This window comes from Bubalus bubalis, chromosome 2 (genome assembly GCF_019923935.1).
Source record: "Bubalus bubalis isolate 160015118507 breed Murrah chromosome 2, NDDB_SH_1, whole genome shotgun sequence".
Taxonomy (NCBI): Eukaryota; Metazoa; Chordata; class Mammalia; order Artiodactyla; family Bovidae; genus Bubalus; species Bubalus bubalis.
In genome coordinates this window covers 119877552-119895264 of record NC_059158.1, presented here as the reverse complement: position 1 = coordinate 119895264, position 17713 = coordinate 119877552, and the positions used below count along the sequence as shown (strand labels likewise).

The window sequence follows — 17713 nt, the reverse complement described above, 5'->3', positions numbered from 1 at the left end:
TCCATAGATAGTTTTGCCTGTTTTAGAAATTCAGATAACTGTAGTCACATATTATATATTGTTTTGTGTGGGGTTTCTTTCACATCACATGTTTTTGTGAATCATTCATACTGTTGAGTATATCAGCATTCTGTTTCAAGTTGCAGATTGGAATGTCATTGTATTGATATGCTTTGTTTTGTTCGTCAGAAGTTTCTAATTTTGATGATGTATACTTCATTTTTTTCTTTTACAATAAATGATTACTTTGTCTATTCAATATAGTGAAGTTTTATTCCATCTTTTCATCTAGAACATTGATGGTACTAGCTCTTAGATTTAAGACTTCAATGTGTCTCAAATTAGTTTTAGAATATAATGTAAGAAATGTCAACCATCCTTGTATTTTCCATCTGATTATTGATAGTTCCAGCATCATTTCCCCCAATTGCATTGTTTTGGCACCTATGTTGATTATTGATCATATAAATATGGATCTATTTCTAGAAAGATTATTCAGTACAACTGATCTATTTGTGTGTGTGTTCTCTTCCTCCACTACAATCTCAGTTTCTGTCTTTCTGGTTATTCCTGAAACTATGTAGTAAATCTCCTCCAAATTTTTTTTTCTTTTTTAACTGGATTGATTTAGCTGGCCAGGTATTTTGCATTTCCAAATGCATTTAAAACCATCCTTTCTATTTCTACCATAAAAGTCTGCTGAGATTTTAATTGGTATTGTATTGAAACTACAGTTCAATTTGAGTAGAACTGACATCTACAACATTAAGTCTTGTGATACAGGTATGTAGCTTAGCTTCTGTTTATGTAGGTCTTTTCCAATGCCTTGCAGGAATGATTTAGTTTTCAATATTAGGACTTTGCCACTCTTTGTTAAACATATTCGTATGCATTTAATGTTTTAAAGATCTTAATAATATTTTTATTTTCCATCATAATATTCAGTCAGTTCAGTTCAGTCCTTCAGTCACGTTTGACTCTTTGTGACCCCGTGGACTGCAGCACCCAGGCTTTCCTGTCCAACACCAACTCCCAGAGCTTCCTCAAATTTATGTCTATTGAGTCAGTGATGCCATCCAACCATCTCATCCTCTGTCATCCCCTTCTCTTCCTGACTTCAATCTTTCCCAGCATCAGGGTCTTTTCCAATGAGTCAGTTCTTTGCATCAGGTGGCCAAAGTATTGGAGTTTCAGATTCAGCATCAGTCGTTCAAATGAATATTCAGGACTGATTTCCTTTAGGACTGACTGGTTTAATTTCCTTGCTGTACAAGGGACTCTCAAGAATTTTATCCAATACCACAATTCAAAAGCATCAATTCTTTGGCATTCAGCCTTCTTTATGGTCCATTGCTCATATCCATACAAGTCTACTAGATAAAGACCTTTGTCAGCAAAGTAATGTCTCTGCTTTTTAACATGCTGTCTAGGTGTATCATAGATTTTCTTCCAAGGAGTAAGTGTCTTTTAATTTCATGGCTGCCATCACCATCTGCAACGACTTTGGAGCCCAAGAAAATAAAGTTTGTCACTGTTTCTATTGTTTCCCCATCTATTTGTTATCTATTTCCATTGTTTCCCCATCTATCATAATAGTACCAGTCTTAAAGATACATTTTGTTGCTTCTTAAATCTTTCTTTGAAATAAGTGTAAACTCACAGACAAGTTAAAAGACCTGTTCAAGAAGCATCTTCATATCCCTTAGACATATTCTTCATGTATTTATATTTTGATACATTTGTTTTATTTTTATATCTCTCTATTGTTTCTAAACTATTTGAGAGTCTAGTAGAAATCTATTTTTTTCAAAATCAATTAGAAATTTAATTTTTTTCTCAACAATTTGACAGCAATTTTGAAGTATTGTTTCCATTTACCCCAGAATAATTCAGTAAGGATTTCTTAAGAAAACTGTGGTATCCTATATTATTAATAAAATGTTTTTACAGTAAAAGAATAATAATCAGGAAACAGAACAAGCAATTGAAGTTGATTGCCGGAGTCCAGCTCCAGCAGCCAGGGAATCAGCCTGAAGGGATGAGCGGTGTCAGCGGAGAATGATGTTTATTCTGACCCAAGGTGCAGGACTGCATGTTTATTTCAAGCTTCAGGTTCTCTTTTATACTTTGACAAAAGCATTAGGTCAGAGGTTTGACATTTTCAGTTCCCCCTCACCCAGATTTATTGTCTCCAGAAATCACTGTTGCCCTTCAAACAGAGTTCCTGCTTCAGGGAATCGGCTTTACTATCCATTATCTACTTCCTTTTATGTGTCCTATACTTAACTTGTGATTTCATTGTAACCCATGCCACATCCCTCAGTTTATTTCTTATCTTTCTAAATCCTGTTTGCCCCTAGTATCTTAAGCTCACTATCTCCTAAAAAGGCTTCTAGCTATTAATATCTCTAACATTCCTAATCTCCATAAGCTATAGTAAAATATGCCAACACTACAACATTTCTTAAATTTTTAGCTTCTAACTATTCTTAATTACTCCTAAACCTTAAACTCAGCAAACTTCTTTTGCCATAAACATTTCCCTCACAAACAGGTCTCAGATAACAATTCTTCCCATGGCCTCAAGCTGTGGCCTACGTACTCATTCTGGAACATTCTTTGTAAAGATCCTTGAACAAATGTCAATGGTTAACTTTATGGATTATTTTCTGGGCACAACTGCAGAAGGCTTTGTGCTTTCTCATGTTTCTCTCAAGAACAATAAGCACCTTAACATTCTTTCCAGCCAACTCAACCGAAGAAAGGAAAGAACAAGTCAGAATCACAAGACCTAACTCCTTCATCCTGGGACCGTGCCTGCAGAATGAGGAGAGGGGGTTGGGGCCGTGCCTCCATTTTGTCAATAATGCCTAAAGCGGCTCCTGACAGTTGATGCCTTAACGTATAAAAATAAGCTGAGAAATTCTCTTATGAATTGTGACCTATTCTGGTATTTTTGGTAAATTTATTACATTTTGTTTATACAATAATATTATCTACAAATAAAGATAATTTTACTTCTTCTTTGCCAATCATCATGATAGATATTCCATGAAAGTTACTCTGACTAGAGTCCCTAGTATTTATTTAATGTGTAGCATTAGACTGTCTATCCTTACTTTATTGTTGATCTTAAGGTAAACATGGATAATGTTTCACCATTGAATATAATATTTGTTGATTATTTTGTGGGTATCCTGCATCAGAATGGAGATATTACTTTCTATTCATTTATGTTGAAAGTTATCATGAATGGATGTTGAGTTTTGTTAGTTGCTTTTTCTTCATCCAAGATGATTGCCTACTTGTTTTTCTATTTTTTTCTGTTAAAATAGTGAATTACATTGATTTTGAATATAAACTAATCTTAAATTCCAGGCTAAAATCCTATTTAGTCATGATGCATTATTCTTTATATTTGCCAGAAGGATATGTTAATATGCTAAAAATGTTTTATATACATATTCACAACAGATATCAGTCTAAAATGTTCTTTTTAATGTCTTTGTCTAGTTTTGATAACAGGACAATGTTCTGTTATAAAAATAAAGTTGAGAAATTCTCTTTCTTTCCCACTTTCTAGAAAATGTAGGAAAGGTAAAAAAAAGAAAATCCATTTTCCCCTAGTTTTAATGAAATATAATTAACATACAACATTGTGTAAGTTTAAGTTGTACAACATAATGATGTGATATACGTATATATTATGAAATGACCAATAAAAGAAGTTTTGTTAATATCTATCAACTTACATAGATAACAGATTTTCTTCTTGTCATGAGAATTTTCAAGATTCTCTCAGCAACTTGCAAATATATTATTACTATTCTAACAGGTAAGAGGTGATATCTCATTATGGTTTGCATTTCCTTAATGATTAGAGATACTGGGCACTTGGCTATTTGACTATATTCTTTGGAAAATGCCTATTTTAGGTCATTTGCTCATTTTAATTGAATTATTACCTTTTTGCTATTGAGGTATGAGTTCTTTATGTATTTCTGAACAGTAACCCAGCATCAGACATACGATTTGCTGGTATTTTCTCCCATTGTTTAGGTTGGCTTTTCATTTTGTTGACTTCTTCTTTGTTGTACATAGGCTTTCTAATTTGACATTTGTACATTTATTTTGTTGTTGTGCTTTAGATGTCATATCCAACAATCCAATCCCGAGATCAAAGTCAATAAATTTTCCCCCTTTGTTTTCTTCAAGGATTTCTATGGATTCAGGTCTGTTACTTAAGTCTTTAGGCTTCCCAGGTGGTGCAGTGGTAAAGAATCTGCCTGTCTATTCCGGAGACCCAAGAGACCCAGGTTTGATCCCTGGATTGGGAAGAGCTCCTAGAGCAGGAAATGGCAACCCGCTCCAGTATTCTTGCCTGAAAAATTCTATGGACAGAGAAGTCTGGGCTTCTAGTCCATGGGGTCTATAGTCCATGGGGTCACAAAGAGTCTGACATGGCTGAGCACGCGCACACACACACACATACACACATTTAAGTCTTTAATCCATTTGAATTCATTTTCTGTGAGTGGTGTAAATAGGGTCCAATTTCATCCTTCTGCAGTGGTTATACAGTTTTCTCAGCACCATTTCTTGAAGAGACTGTCCTCTTCTCATTGCATGTTCATGGCTCCTTTATCAAACAGCAGTTGAATACATATGTACCAGTTTATTTCTGGGCTCTCTATTCTGATCCATGGGTCTATGTGTCTTTTTATGCCAATGTTATACTGTTTTAATTAACATAACTTTTAAGCATAGTTTGAAACCTGGGAGCATGATGACTCCAGGTTTGATTTTCTTTCACATGATTGTTCTGCTATTCAGGGTCTTCTATGATTCCATAGAGATTTTATAATCTCTTTTTCTATTTCTGTTAAAAATGCCATTGGAATCTGTTTGAGAGAGCATTTAATCTACAGGTGAACATTTTAACACTGTTAATTTTTTCCATTCTATGAACACAAGATATCTTTCCATTTTTTTCATCAATGTCCTATAGTTTTTGATGTAAGTATCTTTCACCTTCTAAGATAAATTAATTCCTAAATATTTTATTTTATGCATTCTATTGTAAATGGAATCTTTTTTTTAATTATTTTGATAGTTTGTTATTGTGTAGAAACAGTACTGATTTATGTATGTTGATTTTGTGTCCTGCAACTTTACTGAATTTATTGATTACATCTAATGGTTTTTAATTAAGTCTTCAGTATTTTCTATGTATGAAATCAACTGCATATAGATGCATATTTACTTTTTTCTGTCCAGGTCTGATGCCTTTTATTTCTTTTCTTATTGGAAAAACTTCTTGTACTGTGTTAAACAGGAGTGGTGAGAGTGGACACCCTCATCTTCCTGAGCTTACAGGAAAAGCTTTTATTTTAGCTTTTCACCACTGAGTCTAAAGTTATCTATACATTTGTTATATGGACTTCATTATGTTGAGGTATATTGCCTTTATATCCACTTTGCTGAGAATTTTTTTTCATGAATGGCTGTTGAATTTTGTTAAACATATTTCATCTATTGAGATGATTTTTATCTTTCATTCTATTAATGTTGTGTATCACACTTATTAACTTGTATATGTTGAATCATCTTTGCATCTGAAGGATGAATTTCACTTGATCATGGTGTATGATCCTTTTAATATGCTCCTGAAATGAATTTGCTTGAATTTTGTTGAGAACTTTTACATTTATTTGTTATTTCTTGCAGCATCTTTGTCTAGCGTCAGTAGCAGAGGAATGCGTGCCACATAAAATGAGTTTGAATGTATCCCCTCCTCTTTGACATTTGGGAAGTGTTTGAAAGGATTAGTGTTTATTCTTCTTTAAGTACTTGGTAATTTTCACCAGTGAAGTCATCTGGTTCTGGGCTTTTCTTTGTTGGGAGGATTTTTATTTATGATCAATCTCTTTAGTAGTAACTGGTCTATTCAAGTGTTCTATTTTTTCATGATTCAGTCTTCATAGGTTTAATGTTCTTAGAAATTTATCCATTTCCTCTTGGTTTTCCAATAAATTGGCATGTAACTTTTCATAGCCATCTTCTATGAACTTCTGTATTTCTGCAATATCTATGTCAATTATTATGTTCTCTCTTTCATTCATATATATATATATATATATATGTATTAGTCTTGTCTCTTTTTTGGCCAGTCTGGCTAAAGGTTTGTCAAAATTGTTTATATTTTCAAAGAACCAGATCTTAGTTTTATCAATTGATTGTATTATTTTCCAACTCTCCATTTCATTTATTTGTGCTATAATCTTTATTTTTCCTTCTTGCTGCTAATTTGGGGCTAAATTTATTCTTTTTCTAGTTATTTGAAATAAAAAGTTACGCTGTGTTTTGGACAGCTTTCTATTTCCTTGATGTGTGTGTTAATAGCTATATACTTTCTTCTTAGACCTCCTTTAAATAATTCCCATAAGTTTTGGTATATTGTGTTTCCATTACTATTTGGGTCAAGATACTTTTCTATTTCCCCCCTTATTTTTCATTTGATTCACTGGTTGTTCAAGAGTGTGTTGTTTATTTTTCATGTATTTATGTTTTCTCCAATTTTCTTCCTGTATTGATTTCTAGTTTCATATCACTGTGGTAAGAAAAGAAAAAAAAGCATGATTTTAATCTTTAATTTGCTGAGACTTGTTTTGTGGCATAACATATAATCTATCCTATAAAAAGTTCCATGTGTGCCTGAGAAGAATGTGTATTCTGATGCTGTTGTATGGGAGTGTTCTATATGTGTCTATTAACTCCACTTGGTCTATAGCATTGTTAAAATCAACTATTATCTTTATTACCTCAATGATACATCCATTGTTGAGATAGGATGGCATTCTAGACAGGTCAGCTGTTATCTTGTCCAGGAACATGGAATTTGCTATTGGGGTCTATTTTGGGACAAAACCACTTCTGAAACTCTGAGGTGTATGTGTTGTTAGATAGGACTTGCTTGATTTTCTGTACAAGCTTCACTGTAGGATGAGCTCTACTATTGCTCCCATCAAACTTCCTAGTGAGCCGGATTGGGAAGTATAGTAGACAGGGCTATAAATTAGCTTCCTTATCCAGGGAGAGTTGGAGAATGGGCTCCAATGCCGGCAGAGCACATTGTAAGGGACTCCAAATCAGGCAAATCTGAACAATGTATTTCCTGAGAAGACAGGGACAGTGGTTTTGTTCTGTAGGTGGGTATAGAAGGCTGGATGTACTGTTCAAATACCCCTGTAAGTGAGGATATAGGACAGGTTATATGCAGCACCTGGGTGCTCTGGTTAGGTTTACCAGTTGGGTGGGGCTAGCAGTTGTATTGAGCATTGAGTGAGGGTATGAATTAGCTTCTTTACCTGGGTGAGTCCACAGACCAGGACCCAAGATCGGCAAGGCTACTGTTTAAAGACTGAATCATGCTAAACGGTGCATCAAGCTCCCTGGCAAGACAAGCATTAGTTTTGGATCTGCAGAAGGGCAAACCACTGGCTGTGTTTACTGCTCACTCAGGTGCCACTGGGCAATATAGGTTTCCTGATCAGACAGTCCTGAGCTGCACTCAGTAGTAGACAGAGCTATGAACTAGCTTCTTTCTGCAGGGCTACAGAACAGGGTCCAATGTTGACTGTGCTTGCCATTTGGGATCCTGAATTGGATAAAACTGCAAACCTAGTTCCCTGCCTGGATAGGATCACTGTCTTGACTGTACAGATGGCAAAGATGCTACTTTGAATTTCTACTTGAGCACGACCGGGAGAATGAAATGTCTGCCAAGATCTGAGAGCTGATGGCTATAAGTTCCACTCTACCCTTTTCCATCACAATCTGCAGTGGTCTAATCCTCCAAATTCCCCTTCCTGATCCTCCTGAGGCAAGACCCAAGTCAGCCTTCCATGAAGAAATCACAATTCTGGAGGAGCTAGATGTCCACCGTGGACTCTCTTTTTTCCACTGGAGAAACTAGGCCTAGAGACATCTCTCAGTGTGGCACACAATACTGGCCTGAGGGGAGGGGGTGGTTATATGGTCAGAGTGTAGCCACTCATCTTTTTAATGGGTTCTTTTCAGTCTCTGTGGCCCAGGGGTGCTTCAGTCTCATCTCCATGTCCTAGGATTTTCACAACGGTGTCCTATATATGGATATTGCTTTTGGTCTTCTGAGAGAGACTAAAGTCTGGAATGATCTATGTTGCCACCTTGATGACACATGTGACTTCTTTTATTTCTTAAATCATTAAAGAAATCCATCACTGAAGCCACTGGTTTCTGGAGTTTTTGTTGTGGGAAGATTTCTGATCATGGAATTCAATTTCTCTAATTGATATGGAACTATTTCAATGTTTTTCTTCTTCATATATGTCATTTTTGGTCATTTTTACCTTTTGAATGGTATTTTTCATATCATATCCTCAAGAATTTATGGCATACAACTCGTTTATTACATCAAAATATTTATTTGCACTATATGATTTCCACTTTCTTTTTTTATTGAGGTTATAGTTGATTTACAAAATTAGTTTTCAAGTACACAACAGTGTTATAAAATCTTTATACTCCATTTAAACTTATTATAAAATATTGACTATACTCCTTTGCTGTAAAATATATCCTTATGGCTTATATATAATAGTAGTTTGCACCTCTCAGTTCTCTGTCTCCACTGGTAACCACTAGTTTGTTCTCTGTATCTGTGAGTCTATATCTGTTTTTATATATTCATTCATTTGTTTTATGTTTTAGGATTCCCGTATAAGACATAATACACAGCAATTTTCTTTCTCTGTCGGATTTATTTTCCCAAATATAATACCCTCCTGGTCCATCCACATTATTGTAAATGGCATCATTTTTTTTTATGACCAAGCAGAATTCTATTATGTGTATATACTCTGATTAAACAACTTAGGTTTCTTTCCTATTTTGTCTATTGTAGATAATGCTATTATGAAGAATGGAATGCATGTATATATTCAAATCAGCATTTTTGGGTTTTGATTTTACATATAGATATATATACACCCAAGAGTATATTGCTGGGTCATATAGTTTTGTTTTTAGTTTTCTGAGGAACCTCATACTGTTTTCCAAGTGACTACACCAATTTACACTCTTACCAACAGTGTACAAGTGTTTGCTTTTCACCACATCCTATTCTGATAGGTGTGAGGTGATATCTCATTGTGGTTTTGATTGGCTTATTGATGATTAGCAATGTTGAACATATTTTCAGGTGTCTGTTGGCCATTTGGAGGTTTTCTTTTGGAAATTGTCTATTGGGGCCTTCTGACCAATTTTTAATCAGGCTTTTTTTTAATATATTGACTTTTATGAGCTGTTTGTATATCTTCTATATTAATCCCTTGTGAGTCATAGCATTTGCAAATACTTTCTCCCATGCACCAGATAATCTTTTAATTTTGTGAGTGGTTTCTTTTGCTGTGCAAAAGATTTTAAGTTGAATTAGATCTCATTTAAAAAATTTTTTTTAATTTCTTTCACTTTAGGCGACATTTAAAAAAATATTGGTACAATTTATGTCAAAGAGTGTTCTGCTTATGTTTTCTTCTAGGAGTTTTAGGGTTTCAGGGCTTATATTTAGGTCTTTAATCCATTTTGAGTTTATTTTTGTATACTAAGTGAGGAAATGTTCTAATCTCACTCTTTTATATGTTGCTTTCCCCAGCACCACTTGTTGAAGAGATTGTCTTTTCTCCTCTATATATTCTTGCCTCTTTTGCTGTGGATTAATTGACCTTGAGTGTGTGGGTTTCTTTCCAGCCTATCTATTCTGTTCCACTGATCATGTCTGGTGTGTGCCAATACCATTCTGGCTTGATTGCTGTAGCTTTGCAGTATCATCTGAAGTCAAGGAAGTGTGATGCTTCCAGCTCTGTTCTTCTTTCTCAAGATTATTTTGGCTGTCTGGAGGCCTTCTGTCTTTTCATACAAATTTCAAAGTTATTAGTTCTACTTCTGTGAAAAATGCCCTCAATATATCCATCGGGACTGTTTCACCTTGAAACTGGCACTTTGTGGGGTGTTTCTTTTTTCATCAGTACAGATGAGTATTCATCAGGTTTTCATCTTTTAAAAATAATTTTTGCTTTCACCAATTTTCTCTATAGATTGCTTTGTGTTTATTTGTGATTTTATTTTTATATTTCATTCTTTCTAATTGCTTTGAACTAAATTTATATTTCTTTCTCTAGCTTATAACTTAGAGCTTTATCATTGATTGAATACCTTATTCCTTTTCTAATATAAGCATTTAAAGATATAAACTGCATTTTAATATACATCATTTTCTTCATCTGCATAATAATAGTTTGACAAGTTATGTTTTCATTGTGCTTGAATTCTAAAATTTTTTGTGATTTTCCTTTAACTTATGAGTTATTAGGAACATTTTTAAAATTTTCAAATATTTTCCAAATATTCTTTAGTTGCAGGCATGCTGGGTTGCTTCAGTCATGTCTGACTCTGACCATGTGGACTGTAGCCCTCCAGGCTCCTTTATCTATGGGATTCTTTAGGCAAGAATAGTGGAGTGGGTTGCCATACTCTTCTCCAGGTAACACTTGTTATTAATTTCTAATTTCATTCTCTTATACTCAAACAATATACTCTGCTTGATTTCAGCTTCTGCATTTTGAGACTTGTGAGTATTTCCTTTGTACTCAAAGGGACTATTGATTATATAGTCATTAAATAAAATTTTCCTAAATATCGATTTAAGTTGTTAGTATTGTCTGAATCCTTTATTATATTAATGGACTTTTTGATTACTTATTTTTTACAATACACTGAAAATCATATTTATGATTTAAGTCCCTAAGTATATTTCTTTCTGTTTCTTCTTTAGCTTTTTCAGCTTTTGATTATAAATTTCACTTATGTATTTAGAATCCTTATTATTAGATATATAGGTTCTTAGAATTGTTATAGCTTCCTAATCAATTGACACTGTATCATTATTAAATTATTCTGTTAATATTAAAACTTTTATTTCTCTAATACCTTTTTGAAAAGCTCAAAACTAGAGTGTATTTTATTTTACTCCCACATGTATCATATTTGGCACCTGTACTTCCCTAATTTTGATCTGAGTTTTCATCTGATATCACGTGTTTTAGCCTAAATAACTCTCTTTCCTGCAGATCTACTTTTGATGAATTATCTCAGTTCCTGTTTATCCAAATCTATCATCTTTTGTCTTCATTTTTGCAGGGTATTTTCATAGGATGTAGACTTTTAGTCTGATACATTTTTTCCTTCAGTCCTTAACAATGTCTTTCCATTGCTTTCTGGTTTGCATTGTTTCTGGTGAGACAGAAGCAGTATTATTCACCATTATATTTCACAATATGTAACGTGCTTTTTCTCTCAGGATACTTAAATTTTTTTGCTTAATCTTTTGTTTGAAATAATTTATGTAGTATGTGATGACATATTTTATCTTTATTTTGAGATTTGCTGACTTCTTGGATTTATGGATTAATGGCTTTTCATCAAATTTGTGATATTTAAGTCAGTGTTTCTTATATATTTCCCACCCCAATATCTAAAAATTTGCCTTCTGTATATATAATTTAACATATATACCCGTTTATATTGTTTTATAGGTAATTAAGGCTTTGTTCATTTTTTTCCCAGCCTTTTTCCCTTAGGAATTTTGTTTGAATTATTTCTATTTCCCCTATTATAACAGATTCTAACTTGTTGATAAGTTCATCCAAGCAATTTTTAATTTCAGACACTGTATTTCTCAGTCCCTGAAATTCCATTGTTCTATTTTCGTAGGTTTTATTTAGCTACTGAGATTTTTCATCGGTTTACTAATTATAGCCACTCTTTAACTTGTTAAATAAAAAAAAAAACAACAGGTAAAGCTTTTTTTTTTAAGTTTGTTTGTTAATTCTAATATCTACATCCTTTATAAGTCTGCTACTTATTTTTGGGGAGGTGGGTGAGTTATGTTTTCTATGTTTCTAGGTATATAGCATATTTTAATTGTATGATTAATATCATGAATGCTGTTTTGAGAATTCATTTTTATTTTTTTTTTTTCAAGAGTAGACTTTGTTCTGTCAAGCAGCTAGTTCACAAGCAAATGATTCCTTCAAGGTTTAATTTAAAGGTTTATTAGAAGGAGTTTACAGTAGTTTTATTCCTAATACTTTTTCTTTCTGGGCTCTGAGTTGAACTCAGGGTTTTTACTGAAAGATCTCTATTTTTGCTGTTCATTGCTCCAAAGTCTCCAAGCATTCTGCAACTTGCATATTCTTTATTTGCTTCTCTTTCTGAGCTAGGCCCTGTGCTTACACAGCTGAGTACTGAGATAAAGACTTAAGAGATCCTTTACATAGTTTGCTGAAGTTCTTTTCTATATAGCTCCCATCCTGTGGTACTTATCCTGCAAATTTCAGCCACCACAATAGCCTCAAACTAATTCTCCCTGTCTTAATGGATCAGTTGTGCTTTTCTTGGATGCCATTACCTTACAGTGTGGCCTCAAATGTGTCACCAGTAGGAAACTACAGGTTTATTTCACCTTTCATGTCTCAATTGTCTTATTGTCCATCATCTGACTATAGTCGTTTAATGAATTTTGTAAAGTTTTAGAATTGATTTCTTTAGAGATACTATGCTGGCAACATTTACTCCATCATATCCAGAAGCATAAGTCTGAAAATTTTGTTGTTAAATAATTGAGAATTCTTGACCAAGTACCCAATATGTATTATAACAATTTAAACTGATTCAAGTATCTCCTTTATTAAGGATCTTAAAAACTATACATATAGAATCTATTGAATATTCTATAAATATGATTATAGAATTTAAATACAATATACTTTCAAAAGATATTCAAGAATCTTTTTTTTTTTTTTTACTATTTTCAATTAATTTAAAGACAGAGACACTTTTTTAGAAGACTAATCTGAACTACAGAAAATCACTGAATCTTTTGGAGTGTGTTTAAAAAAGACAGAAAAGAAACATCCCATGTTCTCAAGTTAATCACTGTCAAAATGTAGAGAGAAAGCTCCTATTTGAGAGTGAAACTAACATGGCTTGGACTATCTTTTATATTATATAAGAATTCATTGTTTTAAAGCCTAGTTTATTCTCTTTGGTTTATCATCTGTATTTCTTACTTTAAAGTATATAAGACGTATGAATTAAAGTATACACTGCTAATAGAATGACTATTCTACTACCTTCGGAGTTAAATATTGAAGTCTTTGCACAAATGACTGCTTAATTTTCCTTTGAGAGGTAGCATAAAAGATTTTATTTTAAGCATAAAGGAAATCAAATTATACTCACTCTGCTACAAGCACCAGTAGTGGTCTCACAGACTGTGAGGATGGAGATGTTCTGAGGTCGATTTAACCATCTGACCACCGTCTTCGTGTTGCTTACCCATTTAACCATAGTGATATAGTATTCTCTAGTTTGGAAACAAAATTAGAATTTACATTTAGAGCCAGAGAACCTACATAGTTCCAAAAATTATACTTGTTATTTTATATGCAGAATAAAGGAAACACTATAAGGATGTCATATTACATTAATCTCTCTCTCACTCTCTCTCTCTCTCTATATATATATATATACATATACATGTGTTTCTCCAAGTATTGACATATATAAATACAAACTGCATGTATACATGTATATGTAAACATGAGCACATTTACAAATATACAGAAAATCTGAGACTAATGTTAAAAGTGAATGATTTTCACAGAACATATTTAGAAAAATAAAAATAATCAAAATGCTACACCTTTATAAATAATTTTGTTATTTTTTGTTGATTAGTATAGTACTAACATATGTGCAAAATAAGTAAAAGCTTTCTAAGCTGTATTCTATTTTATTTTTTCAAAAATATTCAATAATAAATTAAAAGGCAAATCTTATTATTGATTTAATAATTATTTCTTAGGTATGATTTCCATGTCATCTCACTTTATCCATGTGGACTTGAGATACAGAGTCATGAATAGTTTGTTTTGGTCTTTTTGCTTGTGGGACAAGGGCCACTCTCAATCTTATTCATAATACTTCTTACAATATTGCTTTTCTAGCTTATTCATTTGAAAAAGTTTAAAGCATACAAAGAATCAAATGGAGAGTAATGAAGGGCTACCGAATTTTTGGTCTATTGAGGATGCTAATTATGATGACTGTGATGTCCTCAGACTGGTTGTGGACTGGGGAAAGTTATATTTTTCCCTTACAGTTTATATTTTTTCATTATAGAGTCTATGTTTGGAAATTTACATAATATGTCACCAAATCACCCAATCTACACATAACAAATGCACTCATCCATAATTCAATTTATGATAAGAAAAATTTAACAAAATCACCCAGTTTCAGAATATATGGGATGCTTTAGAAATGGTTTGAAAAATGCCATCCATGTATATTATGTTAAAATTAATCCATCAGATTTTTATATGACTTAGAAGAAAAACACTTATGAAAGAAGAACCTTCTGTCCTTAGACACATCTGGGTTAGACATTCAGCTACCCGAATCTCACATATGTAACATTATTGAGCAGTTAGTGCTATCTCTAGAAAATGTGTTAGCCCATCAAAGAGAAAATATCAGTGGAAGGACAATCATAACTTGTTATACAGTGAATCCTGACATATCTTCTTCAATAAGCTCTTCAAGACATCCAGTAGCTTTCACAACCAGCTGAGTCCCACATGAAAACTGCCTAGAAACTCAGTGAAGTCATAGAATAAAGTTCTGTAAATAAAGTTAACAAAGCAACTTCAAATAAAATATGCAATGATTTAGGATTAATCTTTGGCCAAATCAATGGAACTTGTAATTCTTGAAAAATCTATCTATCTATCTATCTATATATATCTTGTTCATTTTCACTGTGCTTTATTTAAACTGATTTATTTTACATGTATTATGTTTGGCAATGTGAATACTAAAAAGGAAAAATATAAGCATCAGCTTTTAAGAAATACTTAGACATTTTAGCATGGAGAAAAATGATAATGGATACTATAATCAATCAGGAAAAAATGCTGAATTGAGATAATATATATATTTATCATTAATTGGCATAAAAGCTCAAAACTGAAGGAAAACAAATTTGATTGTTACAAACAACTGATCATAGATTGCAAAATCAAAGTGCCCATATTTATTGAAAAATAATGTCACATAGAAGAATTTTATAAATGATCAGAAATTTATCTCAATTAACCAAAGTGAGTGGTAGTATACTTTGTGCCAAATGAGAACTAACATGAATGATTTTAAAAATAGTTAACAACAGGAACAACAAATAAAATGTATTCATTTTGAGTGTTTTTCCTTTCAAAATAGTCCTCAAATGAAATGTTTTAAGAACATATTTGCAATGTCTTCCCAGATATTGATACATTATATTTGTTACCTATGATAGGAAATCTTGACTAAAAGAAAATTTTTATTTATAAAAACAATTAAAATTCAATTAAAAACAAAATTCAACTGGTGCAAATCTGGTGAATAAATGATTCTTAAAAGGAAACTAACTTAGGTGTAAAATTAAGTTAAAAATTATTATTTATAGTCATACCACTTATATTTCTCTTTGATCAAATAATATTATTTTGTGCATTTGTGCATAATGTATCTTATGTTCATCAGCAAAATTTAGTCTTATGTGAGACATTTTAGTACATATATTCATAAGGATTAGAGTTCTACACAAAATAAAACTTGTAAAGTTCATTGAGATAATTTCAAACCATTGAAATCTCTGTGATAAAGTGTTGGAAATACCCAAAATGAAAGATAAAGTGGAACTTGACACCTAAAAAGGGAGGGAAGATTACATCCCATATTCTTTCTTTCTTTGTTCCAAGGTCCTAGGTGCACATCTCCTTATGATTCATAAAGACTTTTTCAGTTTGCATATAAATATTTAGGGTTGCTCTGAATGAGGAAGTAAGGACATGCCCTTACCTGAAAATGCCACACTATTTGGCCTGCCTGTTGCAAATGTGGCTGTCCTCCTGGAACTTCATCTCATGAACACATTAGATCTGGTGTCCCACAACCAGTGGCCAGTAAAACTGTCCCTTCCTTCTAACTGGCTTTCCTGCTTGTTCCTAGTCTCCGTGGCTCTGGATTACCCAGGAAGTCCTCAAGGATTTCTCTGGTCCTCTTGAGCCACTGAGACAGAAACAAGCGGGTTAGAGGGATTGCACTCAAGTCAAGAAAGACTTTCTACTAGCTGGGTGGTCTGGTACAGGAGATCTAATTGTTCACAAGAGTGTGTGAAATGGAGGTGCCAGCATCACCAGCAGACAGGTGCGTTAGCAGTCACACCTGTGTTTTCACTGGCTTCCTGTCCAATCACTCCCCTTTGTTCACAACAATCTTTGTGCAGATATTCTCACATGCTTCCAGATAATCCAAGATCTCTGCCCATTAATGTATTGTGATGACATTCATGACTAACAGCTAGGTCCTCTGTTGCTGCTGCTAAGTCGCTTCAGTCGTATCCGACTCTGTGCGACCCCATAGACGGGCAGCCCACCAGGCTACCCCGTCCCTGGGATTCTCCAGGCAAGAACACTGGAGTGGGTTGCCATTTCCTTCTCCAATGCATGAAAGTGAAAAGTGAAAGTGAAGTCACTCAGTCATATCCGACTCCTAGCGACCCCATGGACTGCAGCCCACCAGGCCCCTCCATCCATGGGATTTTCCAGGCAAGAGTACTGGAGTGGGTTGCCATTGCCTTCTCCGAGGTCCTCTGTAGGCCTCTGTTATTAATAGTAAATATGTATTACTTATAAGAAGGGTCATTTCCCTAACAAAGATACATTTATTAATTATATTTTTTGGAAGGCATAGACATTCATTGGAAAAATAAGAGATGCAGACTAGACATGCTTCAATTAAATAGGAAGAAAAAGCACGGCAGTTTTAAGCCCAGAGTGACAGTGGCAGTTTGACAGCATCACATGAATGAAACAGTCTGAAAACAGTAGGTCACAAAGGCTGGATGAAAAAAGAAAGATTTCAGGTAAACAAAATAATGTCAACGATGGAGAGTGAGGAGAACCTAAAGATAAACCATTATTTTTATTCTTCAGCCTAGAGATGAATGAACACAGGAGACGATCACTTCTCCAAAACAGTGTGACAATTCGCTACCATGTAGAAAAATCTACATGATTCTTTATTATAAAAAGATTTCCTCTAAAAGTTAATTATATATTTTTAAGTTCATACCTAAATTCTCTAACATCTATGGGAATACTGCACCTAATAAATATGGAAGTATTGCTACTAATGTTGGTACCAGTAAACTAATTTGTATATTTATTTATCTAATGGGGCTTCTCTGGTGGCTCAGATGGTAAAGAATCCACCTGCAGTGCGGGAGACCTGGGTCAATCCCTGAGTTGGGAAGATCCCCTGGAGTTGGGCACTGCAACCCACTCCAGTATTCTTGCCTGGAAAAAATCCATAGACAAAGGAGCCTGGCAAGCTACAGTCCATGGGGCCACAAAGAGTTGGATAAAACTGAGCAACTAAGTACACACCCATATATCTAACAGTTACAAAAATTAAGAGTATTTGTTAGTTTTGAATGATTTAAGAATACCATGGCAAATAAGATTGGGAAGACAGATAAAGGAAAATAAGTTATAAAGGATACCTA

The 17713-nt window shown here is 33.6% G+C and overlaps 1 protein-coding gene across 2 annotated transcripts in view; it reads right to left on the bottom strand.

Annotated features, from left to right (window-relative positions):
• Nucleotides 1–17713, bottom strand: part of DPP10 (dipeptidyl peptidase like 10) — a 793501-nt gene that overhangs the window by 100240 nt on the left and 675548 nt on the right. For both annotated transcript variants that reach the window (XM_025277255.3, XM_025277261.3), the window contains exon 11: nt 13342–13465. In XM_025277255.3, the coding sequence (XP_025133040.2) occupies nt 13342–13465 (124 nt within the window). The remainder of the gene's footprint in view (nt 1–13341; nt 13466–17713) is intronic.